Below are 18421 nucleotides of genomic sequence, written 5' to 3'. Positions count from 1 at the left end.
AAGAAGGCTTGGTGAGTTGCTGTAGTGCATCTTGTATATGGTACACGCTGCTCTGCTATGCGTCGTTCGTGGAGAGAATGAATGTTGAAGTTGGTGGATGGGGTGCCAATCAAGTGGGCTGCTTTTGTCCTGGGTGCTGTAGAGCTTTTTGAGTGTGTTGGAGCTGCACTTATCCAGGTAAGTGGAGAGTATTCTATAATACTCCTGATTTGGGCCTTGTAGATGGCTGACAGGCTTTGGGGAATCAGGTGTTGATACTCGCTGCTGAATTCCTAGCCTCAGACCTGTTCTTATAGCCACAGTATTTACATAGTTGCTGCCGTTCAGTTTCTGGTCAATGGTGATCTTCAGGATGATGATGGTGGGGTATTCTGCCATGGTAATGCCATTGAATGTCATGGGAGATTGTTAGATTTTCTCATGTTGGAGTTAGCCATTGCCTGGCACTTATGTGGTGCGAGTGATACTTACCAAGGGAATGAAGGGAGAGGCTAGGAGAATTTTTTTACACATGTAAAATAGAATGTAAAATATGCTACCCGAACCGGTGGATGCAGAATCCTTAATGTTTCAAAGTGAATAAATGTTTAATTTTAAAACAACAATTAGTGTGTGGGGAAAGAGCAGAGTTGTAGGACTAAGTGGATAGCTCTTTATGAACAGTTACAGGTATGGCTTATTTTTGTGCTATAAGATTTGATGAATGAACCGTCATTTTCTGGTCATTGCTTAAGCTATATCCTGAGTTCAATGAGCTAAAATATTTAGGATGTCTCCAGTGAGAGTAAAAGTCTCATCATACCATTAGTGAAGTTGATGTGAAGTGTTACCGCAGAGAATAATGACTTGGGGGGAGTTAGAGTCAGCGTCCTTGATGCATGATGATATCACAGGGATTAGAAATTGTGATGGCCTGGCTGACAATTTATTGTAAAATATTAATTGTGTTATCTGCTGGCAATATGTTATGTGCTCATCCCATCTGTGAACATAAACTCCAGAGTGAGAAAAGGCCATTCAACTCATCGAGGCAAATATCTCAAGAGTCTATGTATGATTATTTTATCACTGTCATTCCTCACATAACACTTCCTGATTCCTTTAGGGAGCATGGAGTTCTGTTCTTAGCCTCCTTTCTGCTATTTTAACAAACACTTCAGCATGTTGATTAAAAATGCTGCTCTATACCATTTTGCCCCCTTGATCTGTCTCTCTGTCACAGTCCAAGTTTGGATCTGCTAGAGCATGACTGGTTATCCTGAGTTTGCATTCTGACCTGTGACAACATCTTGAATAGTTTTATTTCACTCAAGTAACATGTGTCTCCTATGAACTTTTGTTTTTAAAGTTGTCTGGGAGCCGCCATGAACTCAATGCAAGATCAAGTCTTGAACGTGACAAGGTAACAACATTCCTGTAATTAATGTAAGACATAGCATTAAAATAACAATGTTAAACATGAAAAATTTCCCTGAATAATCAAATCTTGACATTAATTGATTCCTGCATCTCAACTGCATGGTGAGCTTACAGTTGGAGTGATATGATTCGGGTTAAATTTACCCCAGTTAAGCTCCTGGGTGTTATGGGACCATGGGAGCCATGCAACTGACATCACCGGATTTTGATACTGTGTACCTTCTTCATGAAGTACTCAGGCTGATTTATGTTAATAATGCATATTGTGTTAGAAGCATCAACCTCCTGTCCCAATTACATCATAACTGTGGTATTCCATGGGCACTGGCCCCCTCTTTGTTGTCAGCTTTTGTCGTGGGTGCAGATAACCATTGTCAACTGATTGTTTCTCAAAGCCAAAGTTGGCTGCTGATTTGAAGAATGAACTTGATATCTGCATTACTCAGTTTAAATCTCAAGCAATTTTGTAATTCATACTTTGGGTGCAGAATGAATGGAATTAAGAATCAGTGGGAGGGGCCTTCCCTGGCGTTTCCTGGCCTTCTGCGTGATTTGTAATTGCAATTTCAGATTTAATGGTTAAGGAACAGTTATTGGAATGGCCTACAAAGGGCCATTTTCCTTTGAAACTATGTTATATCAAAATTGTTGTTACTTTATTTTAACAGTTCATTCATTATGTTTATTGCCTTGTTCAACTTGCAATGTTTTGGGAGTTGTATGCAGAGATTGATATGCTTGTGCTGACCCATGACTATTTCTGAGTTCTTTTGTCATGTGTATTGGGAATGCTTGTTATTGTGTATGCTTTTGGTTTCTGCAAGGGCTGACATTCTAATTCAGATGGCAGATATGCACATGCTTCATGTCCTTTTCCTCTCCTTTCCACCCAAACGAACACGAGCAAACTAATATATAAGTAGAGTGAAATTGTTGCAGTGGCTTTTGTGCATCTTGCAGGAGTTAGTTATGGAGCCTCCCCTTTTGGCTCCTGTATGGTACTTCAAGAGACTTCAATAAGTGAGTACATGGAGAGTCCCATCTTCACCAGTGATCCCCTTAGATCCTCATAGTCTTTCATGCTGCTGTTTTGTTTTTGAGAATGGTCACAAAAACGTAACTTAAACTGGATTTCTTTTTTTTTGTGCTTTCTGGGCAGAGTCGATGGGAGAGTCAGCAGGACATATCGACAGCTGTACTGCAGTCAAACAAAAAGACGCCTCCATACCGTTCCCCGGTGTCCAGGCATTCTATGCCACAAGACGCAGGTGAGAACTGGTGCAAGGATGTGACTTGGAATAGTTTTTTACATAAGGAGACTCTGCAAGAAAGTTTTGAAAAAAATGTGAATTATAGGGATATTAAAAACAGCTGACCTTTTGCCTTGAACCATTAAGAGAAAGTGCTTTCCCTCTGAGGCATTTTACCCCTATTCTAAAATGTTTTCTTTTAGCTCAACTTCAGCTATCAAAACTTGCTGTTTTTAAACGTGGATTCTTCCCATCGAGCCCAGACAACCTGTTATTTCATTGATGCACTTTTAATCTCCAGCTGGAATTTAAGTAATTAACTTCGATACTGGAAGCAGAAAGTGACTTTATTGGTTTATCAATGAATGTTTCCACCATATCCAGAGCTCTTATCATCTTTGTTATAGAAAGCTTGTTGTTCATCGAGGGGATTTCAAGCTGGTATTCTGCTGGTATAATCGTTAGCTGAGGAAGACTTGAGCAAAATAGCCTTTAATATCTTAAACAAGACCATAACCTCTTAAAAGACTATTGTTGTTCAGAAAAATGCCCAGATCCTGTCAGCTGCTGCTTCAATCTTGTAAAGTCTTTGCTTCCTGTCACCTAACGTATATGCACAAGAGTTAGCAGCAGGTGTCGACCATTTGGCCCTTCATGTCATGCTGATCTGATTGTGGCCTCAACTCACTTTGCAGTCTGTTTTTCCACCCACCCCCCGCACTGTTCACTTCAAACTGCCACTCTGCACAATGACCAATGCCTCTGCAGCCCCTGAACTCTTTCTATTTGATCAACAGCCTGCTGTCAATAGGTGGCTAACAAAATAACTTTTGCAGTGCACATTTTCAGGGTTTAACCATTGATTTTTTAAAAAAAATCAAACTTTAAGATGCATTAAGCCGAATACCACTGAACCAAAGGGGCAGAGAAAGGGTCATAAACAAAATCTGACTCTTGCTTTTGTATATCATGGTTAGAAATCCTGCAAATTGGGAACCTTGTGTTTTCAAGAGCCTGTCTGGGCTACAATCCTAGTTTGGTACTGCAGGATTCACCATGGACTGAAATTGGAACTATGTGACTGGGACAGTAGGTGCTGACTGCAGTATCTACAAAAAACACAACCCAAAAATTAATGGACTGTCCAATTTCAGTTCAGGTGATACAAAATATTAAGGCGAGCAGCATTAATCACATCCTTCAGAAAATAAGCAGCATTAAATAATTATTCTATCCATGATTTGCTACCAGGGCCAACTCCTCTTTCTCTCTCTCCGCCCTATCCCCAACTTGCTACCAGCATTGCCAAATAGTTGGATTCAGTATGTCTCCAATTCCATAACCTCCCTCTTTCGTGCAGGTTCCAGTGTTTACAGTCGCTGCAGCGCTGCCTACTAAGGTTTCTTAAACTGTTTGTTTGAAATCATTTACTCGGTGAAGAAAGCCACAGATGTTAATGACTGTGCTGGCAGCTATGCAGTCCAACAGCACAACACTCTCAATTCCTTGCAGCTCTTCCATTAGCAAAATCTAATATTGCAATTCAAATTGTTCACATTTTTAAAATAACTTGATTGTATTATGATAGCATTATAATGTAATTGCTAGCAATTTTAAAAAGGTATTCTGTGCTGTAATTAATAATGTTATTTTTCCCCCAAATGCACCGACTGTGCTTCTATGCTGGATTATGGTAAGGGATTTCAACAACATGGATGTCATTTTTCAGTGTCAATCCAAATTTGCTTCCATTACAGTCTCAGAGCAAACATGAGCACTCGTAGCACAAGTTATTGTTGCATTAATAATGCTTCTGTGCCTGTATTGCTCTTAATCCATCTTCTGCTGTTCTTTCTTACTGGTTTATCCACTGTAATGTGCACTGTTTTCTTAAGGGGATGCTAGCTTTTTTGTGCTAAAGATACAGCAGCAGAAATCCGGCCAACTTTATATGAGTTAGAGAGACCATGTCATTGTGCACGATTCCCCAAAGGCATTATCAAACTTGCTGCCTTGTTTGGAAGATGATGACCAGTTGTCTGACCCAGAGTCACAAATTTGTTTTAAAATTCTTTCACTGGCTAGGCCTTTGTTTATTGCCCATCCCAAATTGCCCTCGAGGTGATGGTGAACCATCTTCTTGAACCACTGCAGTCCTTGTGCTGAATACGTACACCCACAATGCTGTTCAGAAGGGAGTTCCGGGTTTTGACCCAGTGACAGTGAAGGAACGGTGGTATAGTTCCAAGTCAGGATGGTGTGTGGCTTGGAGGGGAACTTGTAGGTGGTGGTGTTTCCATGCATCTGCTGCCCTTGTCCTTCTAGGTGGTTGAGATCATGGGTTTGGAAGGTGCTGTAAAGGAGCCTTGGTGAGTTGCTGCAGTGCATCTTGTAGATGATGCACACTGCTGCCACTGTGCGTCAGTGGTGGAGGGAATGATTGTTTGTGGATGTGGTGCCAATGAAGCGGGCTGCTTTGTCCTGTATCGTGTCAAGCGTCTTGAGTGTTGTTGGAACTGCACTCATCCAGGCAAATGAAGAGTATTCCATCATGCTCTGGACATGTGCCTTTCAGATGGTGGGCAGACTTTGGGGAGTCAGGAAATGAATTACTCACCACAGAATTCCCAGCCTCTGACCTGTTCTTATAACCACAATATTTATGTGGTTGGTCCAGTTCAATTTCTGGTGTTTGTGTGTGTTTTACTTTATCACAGGCTGCTTGTGACTGAGTTGGGTACTGTCACACTAAAACATGCATACTGTTTTTGAGACTAATATGTTAATGGGATTTGGACCCATACAGAAATAAAATAGTGAGCCTAGGTCTTGAGCCATTGCTGGTGCAGGGAAGGACATAGGATGCAAAGGAAGATGGGAATGGGAAGGATATTCAGGGAAAAGTAACGTTCGTGCCACAAATGTGTCAAGACAATGACCATCTGCAGCAAGAAATAATTGAACAATCTCTCCATGACATTCAATGGCTTTACCATCGCTGAACCTCCACTATCAACATCCTGGAGGTTAACATTGACTAGAACCTGAATGGGACCATCCATATAAATACTGTGGTTGCAAGAACAGGTAAGAGGCTGGGAATTCTGCAGCAAGTAACTCACCTCCTGACTCTTCAGATCCTGTCTACCATCTACCAGACAAAAGTCAGTTGTGAGATGGAATACTCTTGCCTTTCCTGTATGAGTGCAGCTCCAACAACATTCAAGAAGCTCAATATCTTCCAGGAAAAAGCCGCCACTTAATTGGCACCCCATCCACCACCTTCAAAATTCACTCCTTCCACCAGTGACACATAGTGGCAGCAGTGTGTACCATCTACAAGATGCACTGCAGCAATTCACCAAGGCTCCTGTGACAGCATCTTCCAAACCCAAGACCTCTGCCACCTATAAGAACTAAGGCAGCAGATGCAGGGGAGCACCACCACCACCTACAAGTCCCCCTCCAAGCCACCCAATGTCCTGATTTGGAACTATATCGCTGCTCCTTCACTGTCATTGGATCAAAATGCTGGAGCTCCCTCCCTAACAGCACTGTGCGTGTACATACAGCACATGGACTGCAGCGGTTCAAAAAGGCAGCTCATCACCACCACCTCAGGGGCAATTAGGTATTGGGCAATAAATGCTATCTATCTAGTGATGCCCATACCCTGTGAAAGAATTTTCAAAATTAAGTGTTCCGGTTGGGTTTTGGCCTCCTGTTGATGAAGTGGTGATGGGGGCTGTGGAGAAATGTCTGCCTTTTGTTTGTCCTTGCTCTCTCCTGTTTGCAAAGCAAGAAGTGGCAGTGTAAAATGCCAGAGTAAAAAATATAAATACGATGGAATTCATGAACAGATATCTACATCATCATCTCCCATCTCTTCTCAGACTCATTCTCAGCACTAGCAGCCTCTTACTTAAATCCAGTGAAGGCCTTTGTACCTCAGATGCCCAAACTTCTCAAATCACTTTTCCCTGCACGGGATGAGGAGAAGAGGAGATCTGCCCCTCCTCAAAATCTGCAGGTGAGGAATCTTAATTGTTCAATGATATTTTCTCAAAAGAAACTAAATATGTTTGACAAGAGAAGGGAGAGACGAGAGACATTGTGTAAATCCTTTCTGTTCAATCTTTCTTCAGCCTATTTAGATGTGGGGGCTATAAGAGCTTAATAAGTTACAGTGGCTCCCAGAAGTCTGGGTAAGATGAGTTGGCTGGTTTAATTGGTTTCAGTATTGAAACAGGCCAATGTGGCAACGAGTGTTCCCAAATTGAGAGAAGTGCAATTGGTACAGGCTTGATGCATGGAAGATTTCAACAGTGCAAACCTAGTGAGCTTAATTGTCAAGAAACAGGTGGGGAGGCATTAAAAGGTCGCCATGGACTTGGCAGTTCTCCCAGTATTTCGTTAAAGCTGGCCAGTGTGAGCTTTATGAAATCTTAAATGCTGATCATGTCTTTATTGTTTGCTGTCTGTGAAAGAATTGTGCAACTAGGAACTTAATCAGTTTTACAAAGGTTTCCTTAAAAATTATCAGTGCTATTTTTGATATCTGCAATGGCTTTTCAATATGGTGGACAGAATGCTCCTGAGGCAAGTGAAGGATACTACTCGCAAAATTGCAGGGAGGCATCAAGGTACCTGGCACATTGACATGTTTACTTACTCAGTTTATACCACTGTAAGTGTAATGGAATGCTTAGTGGCAAGCCATTCAATACAGAATTTGCTGCACTCCTGAATAGGACAGTGAATCTTTTTAAATGCAGGCGTATCATTGCAACATGACTGCAGATTAAATGGGAAGGGATCTCTGAAGTGCCTTGTGTTGTTACTGTGTTCTGTGCAAGTCCAGCTTGCTCATCTGGTTGGTTGCCTAACTCATCACAATCTGATCTAATAATGACAAAATCAGATTTTAAACAATATTTCAAAAAAAAATCAGCTTGCGTTTATATAGCGCCTTTCACAACCTCAAGACGTCTCGATGTGTTTTACAGTCAATTGAATACTTCATTTCAAGTGTAGTCTTTGATATTTTGTGAATCTGGACCCAAACTGAAATAAAATAGTGATGCTGGGTGTTGAGCCAGTGCTTGTGCGTGGAAGGGCATGGGATGCAGAGGAAGGAAGTAATGGGAACAGAAGGCATATTCAGGGAAAAATGAGTTGTGGTTGGACCTCTTGATGAAGGTATATGGTAATGGTTGCGGAGAAAGTGGAGTGATGATGTAGAATGTGAACCTAAAGTGCTTAGTGTGAGGCTTTCTTTTAAATGAAATTTAAACTGAATTGTTGGCAGCCTGGGGATTTTGGGTTTAAGCTTTTTTTGGTCACGTTGCACATACTAACTGATCAATATTTCTTATCTGTAGTCTGTTCCTCGAATCTTGGTGCAGCCTGATAATCTTGAAGATGCTGCTGAACAGAATAAAGTTGTAAGTATAATCTCTTGGGTTTGACGAGGCCAAGTACTACAATTCGTATGAGTTTGACAGCTGTTAGATCTTTGTGATAAAATTTTCTGCACGAGATCAGAAAAACGAATATGATTAATAAAGGTCCCATCTGTGTATGTTGTGCACTCAACAACTTAAATTTATATAGCACTCCTGAAAAAAGCGCCTTTATAAGTGCTTTATAAGGCCAAAAAGTGGGCAAAGCAGGAATTCAAACAGGAAACATGGATGTTTTTTAAGAATACTTTTTAAGACAGTGAGAGGTAGCAAAGCCAAAGAGTTTTGGCAGAGATCTTTACAATGATGGAGTGAAGAGATGAACAGATGCTCAAAATGATGAGGACTGAGTGTCAGCTGCGATGTAGGCTTGGAGAAGATACTGTTGTGCAAGGCTAAGGATTTGAAAGCAAGAACAAAGTTCTTGTGCATATTTTATTAAGCTGTCGCTGTCCCTTCCATCTACGATATTCTTTATTGAACTAGTATGTGGACCTTGTGGCTAATTGGCTGCTGATGTTGCTGCATAAGAACAGTGACTGCTCTTCAAAAGAAGTTTATTGTGAAGTACCTTTGAGATGCCCTGAAGACTCAATAAGTTGCTACATGAAAGCAAGTTCGTTTCCTTTTAAAAATTATAGATCTTTGAAAATTACTTTTCATAGCATTTGATTTCAGTGATGTATGAGGGATAATGCTTATTAGATCGAGGATAGACTGAGAAAATCCATTCTTTTAAAAGATATTTTTAACTCCAGTTTTGCTCACCCCTCTTTCGTGCCTCCCTTTTTACCTCCCTCATTGTGTGTTCCCTGGTGAGATATCTTCCTCCAGCTAGGATGGTGAACAACATATCCAAGATTGTTTCATGATTTCAGCATCGCAGGTATTTGATGGTTGCAAAGTTGGGTGGGGGATGGGGAATAGTGAAGAGAGGGGGTAAAATGCACTAACATTTTTGCTTTGCCAAAACGTGGTGTTCTGTATGTTTTCATCAGGCTCACAAAGAGAAAGTACCTTCAGCTTCACTGATGATGATAAAGCCTACCCACCCTGCAGTGACAGGCTCGGAGACTCGAACTGCTCCTTCGAAGAATGAGTCAGTGGACACAACCAGCCATGAAACCCAAGGAGAGCCTCAGAGTCCTTCGAGTGAAGCTTCGAGTGGATATTTCTCCCACAGCGTTTCCACAGCAACCCTCTCGGAAACAAATATGGTGTTGAGTGGCGAGGTTGGCACATCCCCATCCAATTGGGCCACTCCTGACAGGGACACACCCGCCCAGTTACAAAATCAACGAATATTGAGCTGTGAGAGTTCAACGCAGCTGGATGCTGGTACGAAATCAGGTTCCTGTCTTGCTAGACCAGCAGCCAATGGGTCTCTGGATGTGCGACATCAAATCAATCAAGTGAAAAGTGGTGCTTCACACATGTCCAGTGAAGATGCACATCAATTCCAACTACAAACCCCAAGCAAAGATACAGGGAAAGATTGTGAAAGCCTTCGAAATCGATCACCAAACTCTGAAGTAACAGCAGAGTTTGGACATGAGACCATGGCAGCAGAAGCCATGGAGAAATCTGCGTCAGGCGACATCAAAAACAGCTTCTCTACCTCTCAGACAACCGAATGGCCATTAAACAAAACAGATGGCATTGATGTGTCAAACCAGACGTCCACTCTGCATTCCCTCCAAATCGATAGACTAAAAGATTTGTCTCCAATACAGAAGGCAACCTCGGCATTAAGTGCCTCTAAACCTGAGCCGACATCCGATGCAACACAGCCTAAAACCGCAGCATCCAACCCCTTCAAAATCCAAAAAGTAAGAACATCCGAGTTGAAATCCTTCACTGGCATCTTGGGAGATGAAAACGTGTGGCAAGGTTCAGAAGATAGTCTTGAAGACAAAGAAGCGCAGTGTCCCACAGAGCAATGGGACTCTGGGGCCTCAGGCTTAGCTGTATTGGAGGCAGGTGACGATTCTGAGAGATCTGTGACTGTAAGTACAAAGGTTGATGATGATCATGAGTTATCAAGCGAAAAACTTGAAATTATTTCAGATTCAGAGGAAGCTGTTGACATCGTTCCCGAGTGGCTAAAAGAGGGGGAGTATGTCTCAGTTGGTACGAACAAGACTGGTACAGTCAGGTATATAGGACCAACGGAATTTGCTGATGGAATTTGGATTGGAATTGAACTGAGTGTACCAGCAGGTAAGAGACTGAGAATACCTTCAACTGATTTTTGATTTTATCTAAAAAAAAAGTTAGTGGGTTCAAAAATACCTTTACCTTAATTTCAACTCTTTGTCTCGAACCGATGCTTGCCATAGGAATTGCAAATTGTTTAATTATTGTATACCACACACTTGTTTCTAATTTGTCATTTCCTCTTTAAAATTATTTTGTAGTATCTCATTATTTACTATATTTTTGTCTATTAATCACCTATATCCAGTAAATAACAATTTCACTTCTGGGTCCAAATCGCACACCAGGATTCGAGTTCATAAACAACAATAGTTCACCACTCAGCAAATTTGGCGTTGTTGAATATTCTATCCTTCAGACCGGACATTGCAAGTGTTCAGATGGATGTTAGAGTTGCAATGGGAAGTTGGTTGGGCTTGCAGCACAGGAGGAGACAGTTTGCTTATTATCTCTTTAAAAAAAAAAACCTCCCACTCCTTCACTTTCTCCCAATGGCCCTGTATCTTCCTTCGCTTCACATATCTATCAAATTCTCTCTGAATAGATACAGTGGTCTCTGCCTCAGCCACTCTCTGCAAAGTATTCCATTGCTCTAATATCCCTCAGCGCAAAGAAATTTGTCCCACTATCTTTTCTCACTTTGGTAATGAAGGGAGTGTGGATATCTCAAAGATTGTTGCAATCTTGTGCTCTTTTGATTTGAACCAACCAGGATATGAAGTTAAAAACAAAAAACTGCAGATGCTGGAAATCCAAAACAAAAACAGAATTACCTGGAAAAACTCAGCAGGTCTGGCAGCATCGGCGGAGAAGAAAAGAGTTGACGTTTCGAGTCCTCATGACCCTTCAAACAAGAAACTTTTTCTCTTTCTCTCAAGTGTCAAGGAGCGCAAGCTCCAGCAACTCATCGACACCAACACCCATCTAGGACGCTCCACCCCTGCCTGTCCCTCCATCCCCACCCCGTCTTCCAATCCCAGCCCCAGCCGTGTATTCACTATACCCCCTGACCTTCCCCTCTCCGACGCTGAACGTTCAGTGCTTAGCAAAGGACTTAGTTTCATACCCTTATGCCCTCATCTCAATGAATTTTGGGCTCGACATGATGCTGAACTCTTCTTCCGCCGTCTTCGTCTCCGAGCTCACTTCTTTGGGCAGGAGTCCTCTCCCCGTTCAACAGATCCTTTTACCCACCTCCAATATTCTCCCTCCACCTGGACCCCTCCATCTGGATTCTTACCTTCTCTTGATCTTTTCATTCAGAACTGTCGGCACAACATTAGTCGTCTCAATTTCTCTGCTCCTCTCACCCATTCTAATCTCTCTCTCTGAACTTACTGCACTCCGTTCTCTCAGGTCCAACCCTGACATTGTCATCAAACCTGTTGACAAGGGTGGTGCTGTTGTTGTCTGGCGCACTGACCTCTACCTCGCGAAGGCTGAGCATCAACTCGCAGACACTTCCTCCTACCTCTCCCTGGACCATGACCCCACCACTGAACATCAAGCCATTGTTTCCAAGACTGTCACTGACCTCATCTCCTCTGGGGATCTTCCTCCCACAGCTTCCAACCTGATAGTTGCCCAACCTCGGACGGCCCGCTTCTACCTCCTACCCAAAATCCACAAACAGAACTGTCCTGGTAGACCGATCGTGTCAGCTTGCTCCTGCCCCACGGAACTCATTTCTCGTTATCTTGACTCCCTTCTCTCTCCCCTTGTCCAGTCCCTTCCCACCTACATCCGTGATTCCTCTGACACCTTACGTCACATCAACAATTTCCAGTTCCCTGGCCCTAACCGCTTTCTCTTCACCATGGACGTCCAATCCCTCTACACCTCCATCCCCCACCAGGATGGTCTGAGGGCCCTTAGCTTCTTCCTCGAACAGAGGCCTGAACAATCCCCATCCACCACTACTCTCCTCCATCTGGCTGAACTTGTTCTCACTTTAAACAATTTCTCCTTCAACTCCTCTCACTTCCTCCAAATAAAAGGTGTGGCTATGGGTACCCGCATGGGCCCCAGCTATGCCTGTCTCTTTATGGGATATGTGGAACATTCCTTGTTCCAGTCCTATTCCGGCCCCCTTCCACAACTCTTTCTCCGCTACATCGATGATTACTTCGGTGCTGCTTCATACTTTCGTTGGGACTTGGTAAAATTTATTAATTTTGCTTCCAATCTCCACCCCTCCATCATTTTCATGTGGTCCATCTCTGACACTTCCCTTCCCTTCCTTGACCTCTCTGTCTCAATCTCTGGTGATAGACTGTCCACCAATATCCATTAGAAGCCTAGCGACTCCCACAGCTACTTCGACTACAGCTCCTCACACCCCGCTTCCTGTAAGGACTCCATCCCATTCTCTCAGTTCCTTCGCCTCCGTCGCATCTGTTCCGATGATGCTACCTTCAAAAACAGTTCCTCTGACATGTCCTTCTTCCTTAACCGAGGTTTTCCACCCGCGGTCGTTGACAGGGCCCTCAACCGTGTCCGGCCCATCTCCCGCCCATCCGCCCTCACGCCTTCTCCTCCCTTCCAGAAACATGATAGGGTCCCCCTTGTCCTCATTTATCACCCCACCAGCCTCCGCATTCAAAGGATCATCCTCCGCCATTTCCGCCAACTCCAGCATGATGCCACCACCAAACACATCTTCCCTTCACCCCCCCTATCGGCATTCCGTAGGGATCGCTCCCTCCGGGACACCCTGGTCCACTTCTCCATCACCCCCTACTCCTCAACCCCCTCCTATGGCACCACCCCATGCCCATGCAAAAGATGCAACACCTGCCCCTTCACTTCCTCTCTCCTCACCGTGCAAGGAGCCAAACACTCCTTTCAAGTGAAGCAGCATTTCACTTGCATTTCCCCCAACTTAGTCTACTGCATTCGTTGCTCCCAATTTGGTCTCCTCTACATTGGAGAGACCAAACGTAAACTGGGCGACCGCTTTGCAGAACACCTGCGGTCTGTCCGCAAGAATGACCCAAACCTCCCTGTCGCTTGTCATTTTAACACTCCATCCTGCTCTCTTGCTCACATGTCTGTCCTTGGCCTGCTGCATTGTTCCAGTGAAGCCCAATGCAAACTGGAGGAACAACACCTCATCTTCCGACTAGGCACTTTACAGCCTTCCGGACTGAATATTGAATTCAACAACTTTAGGTCTTGAGCTCCCTCCTCCATCCCCACCACCTTTCTGTTTCTTCCCCCTTCCTTTTGTTTTTTTTTCCAATAATTTATATAGATTTTTCTTTTCCCACCTATTTCCATTATTTTTAAATCTTTTATGCTCCCCCACCCCCACTAGAGCTATACCTTGAGTGCCCTGCCATCCATTCTTAATTAGCACATTTGTTTAGATAATATCACCAACTTCAACACCTCTTTGTTCTTTTGTCTGTGACATCTTTTGATGATCTGCTCCTATTCTAACACCCCCCCCCCCCCCCCCCCCCCCCCCCCCCCCCCCCCCCCCCCCCACTTTAAACCAGCTTATATTTCCCTCTCCTTGTAAAGAAAGATCAGTTCTGTTGAAGGGTCATGAGGACTCGAAACGTCAACTCTTTTCTTCTCCGCCGATGCTGCCAGACCTGCTGAGTTTTTCCAGGTAATTCAGGATATGAAGTCAAAGTGCTGGGGGAATGCCGTGTTTTGTTCTTCTGAGACTGGCTGAACTTTGAGGAACTGATCCCTTTTAATTTTCAAGTGATTTTCTCCTTTAAATAGAGTTGAGGTAAAGATCATGTCTACTATGTTTTAAATTTCTTTTTTAATATTCACTCATGGGATGTGAGCGTTGCTGGCTGGGCCAGCATTTATTGACCATCTCTAATTGTCCTTGAGAAGGTGGTGGTGAGATGTCGTCTTGAACCACTGCAGTCCATGTGGCGTAGGTACACCCACAGTGCTGTTAGGGAAGAAGTTCCAGGACTTTGACCCAGCGACAGTGAAGGAATGGTGATATATTTCCAGGTCAGGATGGTGAGTGGCTTGGAGGGAAACTTGCAGGTGATGGTGTTCCCATGCTGCCCTAGTCCTTCTAGATGGTAGAGGTTGCAAGTTTGGAAGATACTGTTGAAGGAGCCTTGGTCAGTCTGCTGCAGTGCACCTTGAAGATGGTACACATTGCTGCCTGCCACGTTTTGTTAATTCATTCACGGATGTGAGCGTCACGGGCTAGGCCAGCATTTTTTGCCCATTTCTAATTGTCCTTGTTGAGAGGGTATTTAAGAGTCAGCCACATTGCTGCGAGTCTGGAGTCACCTGAAGGCCAGACCAGGTAAGGATGGCAGATTTCCTTCCCTAAAGGACATTAGTGAACCAGATGAGTTTTTACGCCAATTAGCAATGTTTTCGTGTCATTTTTAGACTTTTAGTTCCAGATGTTTATTGAATTTTATTGAATGTGTTGGTGCTGGAAGTGATGAATGGGGTGCCAATTAAGCCGGCTGCTTTGTCCTGGATGTTGTCGAGCTTCTTGAGCTTTGTTGGAGCTGCACTCATCTAGGCAAGTGGAGAGTATTCCATCACACCCCTGACTCGTGCCTTGTAGATGGTGGGACAGGCTTTGGGGAGTCAGGAGGTGAGCTATTCACCACAGCTTCTGACCTGCTCTTGTAGCCACAGTATTTATATGGCTGGTCCAGTTCAGTTTCTGGTCATTGGTAACTCCCACGATGTGGAACTTCAGTTACTTTCTGTTACTACGTTCCTTTCATTCTGTTCTTCCAGAGAACAGGCTGGGAAGATGACTTGCTGTCCAGTGCTGTCTTCAGCCTGTCTTTATATTGTGAGAGTGCCTTATGGAGAAAGGCTCCAAAGGCATTTTACAGCCCTGCAGTGATGGTGTGGGAATTAAAGGTGCACCTCTGCCCCATCACTCTTTAGACAGCTTCACAAATGATGGAGTTTGATAATGTGAGATAGTTAATCTATGGGGCTAGATTCTGGGTGTTACATAAAATTAGATAAGAAAATATCTATGACTTCCTTTAGTAAAGTATGAGCCCTGCTCACAGCATTCAAATAAACCTACTTCTGAAACAGATAAGCATGTAGTGTTCTAATTGTAATAGTTTGTAACTTTGTCAATTCTCCAGATCCTTTGTCTTCACTGGGTTGGATCATAGAATAGGACAAATTTGATCAGATTACTTCAATTTACTCTCTGAATGTGTCTCAATTTGCTTTTAGTTTACAAAATAAATAAAGTATTTTTGTTCTGTTTCAGGCAAGAATGACGGCTCAGTTGGTGGAAAGCAGTATTTCCGATGTAATCCAGGCTACGGAGTGTTAGTCAGGCTAAATCGAGTCGCAAAAGCCACTAGCTCAGTAAAACGGCGGAGTACTGGCCTCCGGATACAGTCGGCCGCAACTTCAGAGAATCGGAGGAGTGGAAACTTCTCAAGGTCCAACCCAAATTTATCAGCTCTTACTGCACTTGCCAAATCCGAAGGTGGAGCGGGACTCCGGTCAGGTGACAGGACTCCAAGAAAGAGTGAGCATAGGAAATCCTGGTCCGCTGAGCAAAAGCCTTCCTGAGAAATGAACCAGTGGACTGTGATACTTGGATCTTATTGGTAAGGCTTTGGAACTGGACACCTGGAGGAAACTTCTTTAAGTTGGGCCCGTTGGTGCCTTTGTTGAATAACTTCCCCAACCCGAGGCGACCAATCCACTGGTTTACCCGATTTCTTTTATTTCATTTTCCTCTTTTCACTAGCCGTGTTCACTTATCTTCAGCAGTAATATTTTATTTTCCTGCTTCAAACTAGAAGATAATCAAACATCACCTGAAAATGGCAATCATCTGTTGGATTTGTGAATTACTAGACGTGTATATGATTCACATGAGGGCTCTTGTAATGTCAAAGTTTGACTTTATGCTTCAATCATGTTGAATTGCTTCCACTTCTCCTTGTTTAGAGTAAAATGTGTTCATTTCTTGCCCCAGTGACGTTGTTCACTCAGCATTGTATTGTTGCAGCACTTAAATTTCATCAGGAAATGCCACAGCTGATTTTAGCTGTGGTTGGACTTCAGGCAGTTCAGAGAGAAGGGCTTTTGTGTCACCCGCTCAAAGTCTTTGCTCAGCTCAATTTTGAGGCCAGGGCCCCATTTCTTTCCTTCCAACGTGACCCACAGGCAGCTTGCTGATGTAGCAAAGGGGCGCAGGGGCTGGGTAGGGAATTAAGCGATGCCTCAGCGAAACAGGTACTTGCCTGGGCTGCCTATGTGAAAGGGCCAACAAAAGTGCTGGGAACGGGACTGTGCATTTTGCCGTAATTGTCAGGGTGTCACAGCCACACTCCCACCAGTGGAAGCCTCTCCTATCAGGACCCAGGAATCTATTTTTGCCACCTTAGCTGGCAATAGTGGAAACTTAAGTGGTGTTCCTGTGCAATGCAACAAATTTTAACAGGTCTGTTGAAATTCTGGGGAATGTTTTGAAGTATTCTGGTACTGAAATATGCAGGTACCAAACACTTGGGGAAGATGGGATTTTCAACCACTTGACTGCTGATAAACCTCAGAATTGTGTTTGACTGTACAGTTGAGAGTACAAGTTGTGGTAGCAAATCTGGAACAACATGACCAGGATAGAAAGTTCTGCCCCACTAGACCATTTCCGCTGTGGCCATTTTAAAATGCATTTTATAAACTATGCAAATGTTGATTTAATTAACGTTAAAAGTTGAGAGAAGCAGATGCTACTTCCATTGGGTCTTTTTCACACAGCCTCCCTGATTTATCTGGAATTCTCAACAAATGTGTAGTGGCCATAATGTGGGAGCAGACATTTTAGTCACAAGAGGAATGAGAAGAAGCCTTCACTTAGTATGTTATCTGAGATTTCAAGTTTCTAGATGTGTTCTCAATGATCAAAATAATATTTTTTAATAAACAAAGCATTAGAAACACACAGTTGAGAAGATGCTTAAAAAGAGAAGTCTTGATTAATGGGTCAGGTTAGAGCCTTTGTTAGAACTGGGAATGGAAAGTAAGTGAACCCTGTTATAGAATTGGACAAAAGAAAGGGGAAGGGAGGCAACAAGTCAAAGTTAAGTCAGATATGTTAACTACCGTTTAATGTCTATAAAAGACCCTGCATTGTTTCTCCCCAGCTCTGGCTAGCGGGCTCTAACTGGAACTATTAACTTTTTCCTATTTAGGATGGTGTTACACCTGCTTTGTATTTCCAACAATTTCTGTTTTTATTTTACAACTTTAGCTGTTGCTGTTTTCTCAATTCTGATGTTTAGCTTTACATCTTGAACTCTAAGCATGGGGCAGCTGCTGGAGCGAGGAGTTTCAATAAGTGTGGCATATTGATAGGCAACTCCTGCTCTAATGACTGGCAAACAGGAATTCTTGTGTTTGTCACAGTCTGAAATCTCCCTTCTTTTCTAACTGACTGAATTGGAGAGATTTCAGTGCAAAACATTCCCATGAGCTCAAACGCCTGAAAAAGTCCTTTTGTTGCTAAGTGGGCAGGTAGCAGAAACATTGTCAGCAGTAGAGGGTGAATACAAGGGATTTGAGCTTGGAGCAATATTATACAATTTTGCTTCATTTCTTCTTGGGCATCAGGGAGTACCTATGCACACAAGTGCCTCTCATGAGATTTAAATAGGGTGGGGTTGATAATACAGAGTCAGCAGATGGATCTTACTTGATTGGTTGCATGGTCTTTTCCAGTTTCATACCTTTTCCTCACGAATTATACCTGGACTCTTTTATTTCAACGTGAAGTCCTATACTTCAGATTGCCTTTCCTATGTTTGTAGGTTTTATCATTTCACTCAATTATTGATGATCTGTCACTGTTGGAATGTCATATGTGCTGCTTGAATGCTTCAAATTGACTGAGTTGTTGAGCTTGATGAATGGTACCGTTTGAGCTCAAAGGTAAACCTGATTATTTTCTTGCACTTTTTATCTTTTTGAGAGGGGGTAGGAAGGTGAAAAGGAGAAGTATGATTTGGGCAATAATAAAAGCAAAAATACTGCAGATGCTGGAAATCCAAAATAAAAACAAAGTGCTGGAAATACTCAGTAACTTGG

At 43.1% G+C, this 18421-nt stretch overlaps 1 protein-coding gene across 2 annotated transcripts in view; it reads left to right on the top strand.

Annotated features, from left to right (window-relative positions):
- Positions 1-17277, top strand: part of LOC121290637 (kinesin-like protein KIF13B) — a 147552-nt gene extending 130275 nt beyond the window's left edge. Inside the window, exons 35-40 of one of the 2 annotated variants that reach the window (XM_041211348.1) lie at positions 1349-1402; positions 2579-2687; positions 6575-6699; positions 8051-8113; positions 9130-10351; positions 15588-17277. In XM_041211348.1, the coding sequence (XP_041067282.1) occupies positions 1349-1402; positions 2579-2687; positions 6575-6699; positions 8051-8113; positions 9130-10351; positions 15588-15898 (1884 nt within the window). In that variant the 3' untranslated portion in view covers positions 15899-17277. Of the gene's footprint in view, positions 1-1348; positions 1403-2578; positions 2688-6562; positions 6700-8050; positions 8114-9129; positions 10352-15587 lie in introns of both variants that reach the window. The other variant, XM_041211338.1, reaches the window with a different exon arrangement.
- The last annotated feature ends 1144 nt before the right edge of the window (positions 17278-18421 follow it).

This window comes from Carcharodon carcharias, chromosome 2 (genome assembly GCF_017639515.1).
Source record: "Carcharodon carcharias isolate sCarCar2 chromosome 2, sCarCar2.pri, whole genome shotgun sequence".
NCBI lineage: Eukaryota > Metazoa > Chordata > Chondrichthyes > Lamniformes > Lamnidae > Carcharodon > Carcharodon carcharias.
Note: the sequence above shows the minus strand (reverse complement) of the source record. Positions and strands in the feature narration are given on the sequence as shown.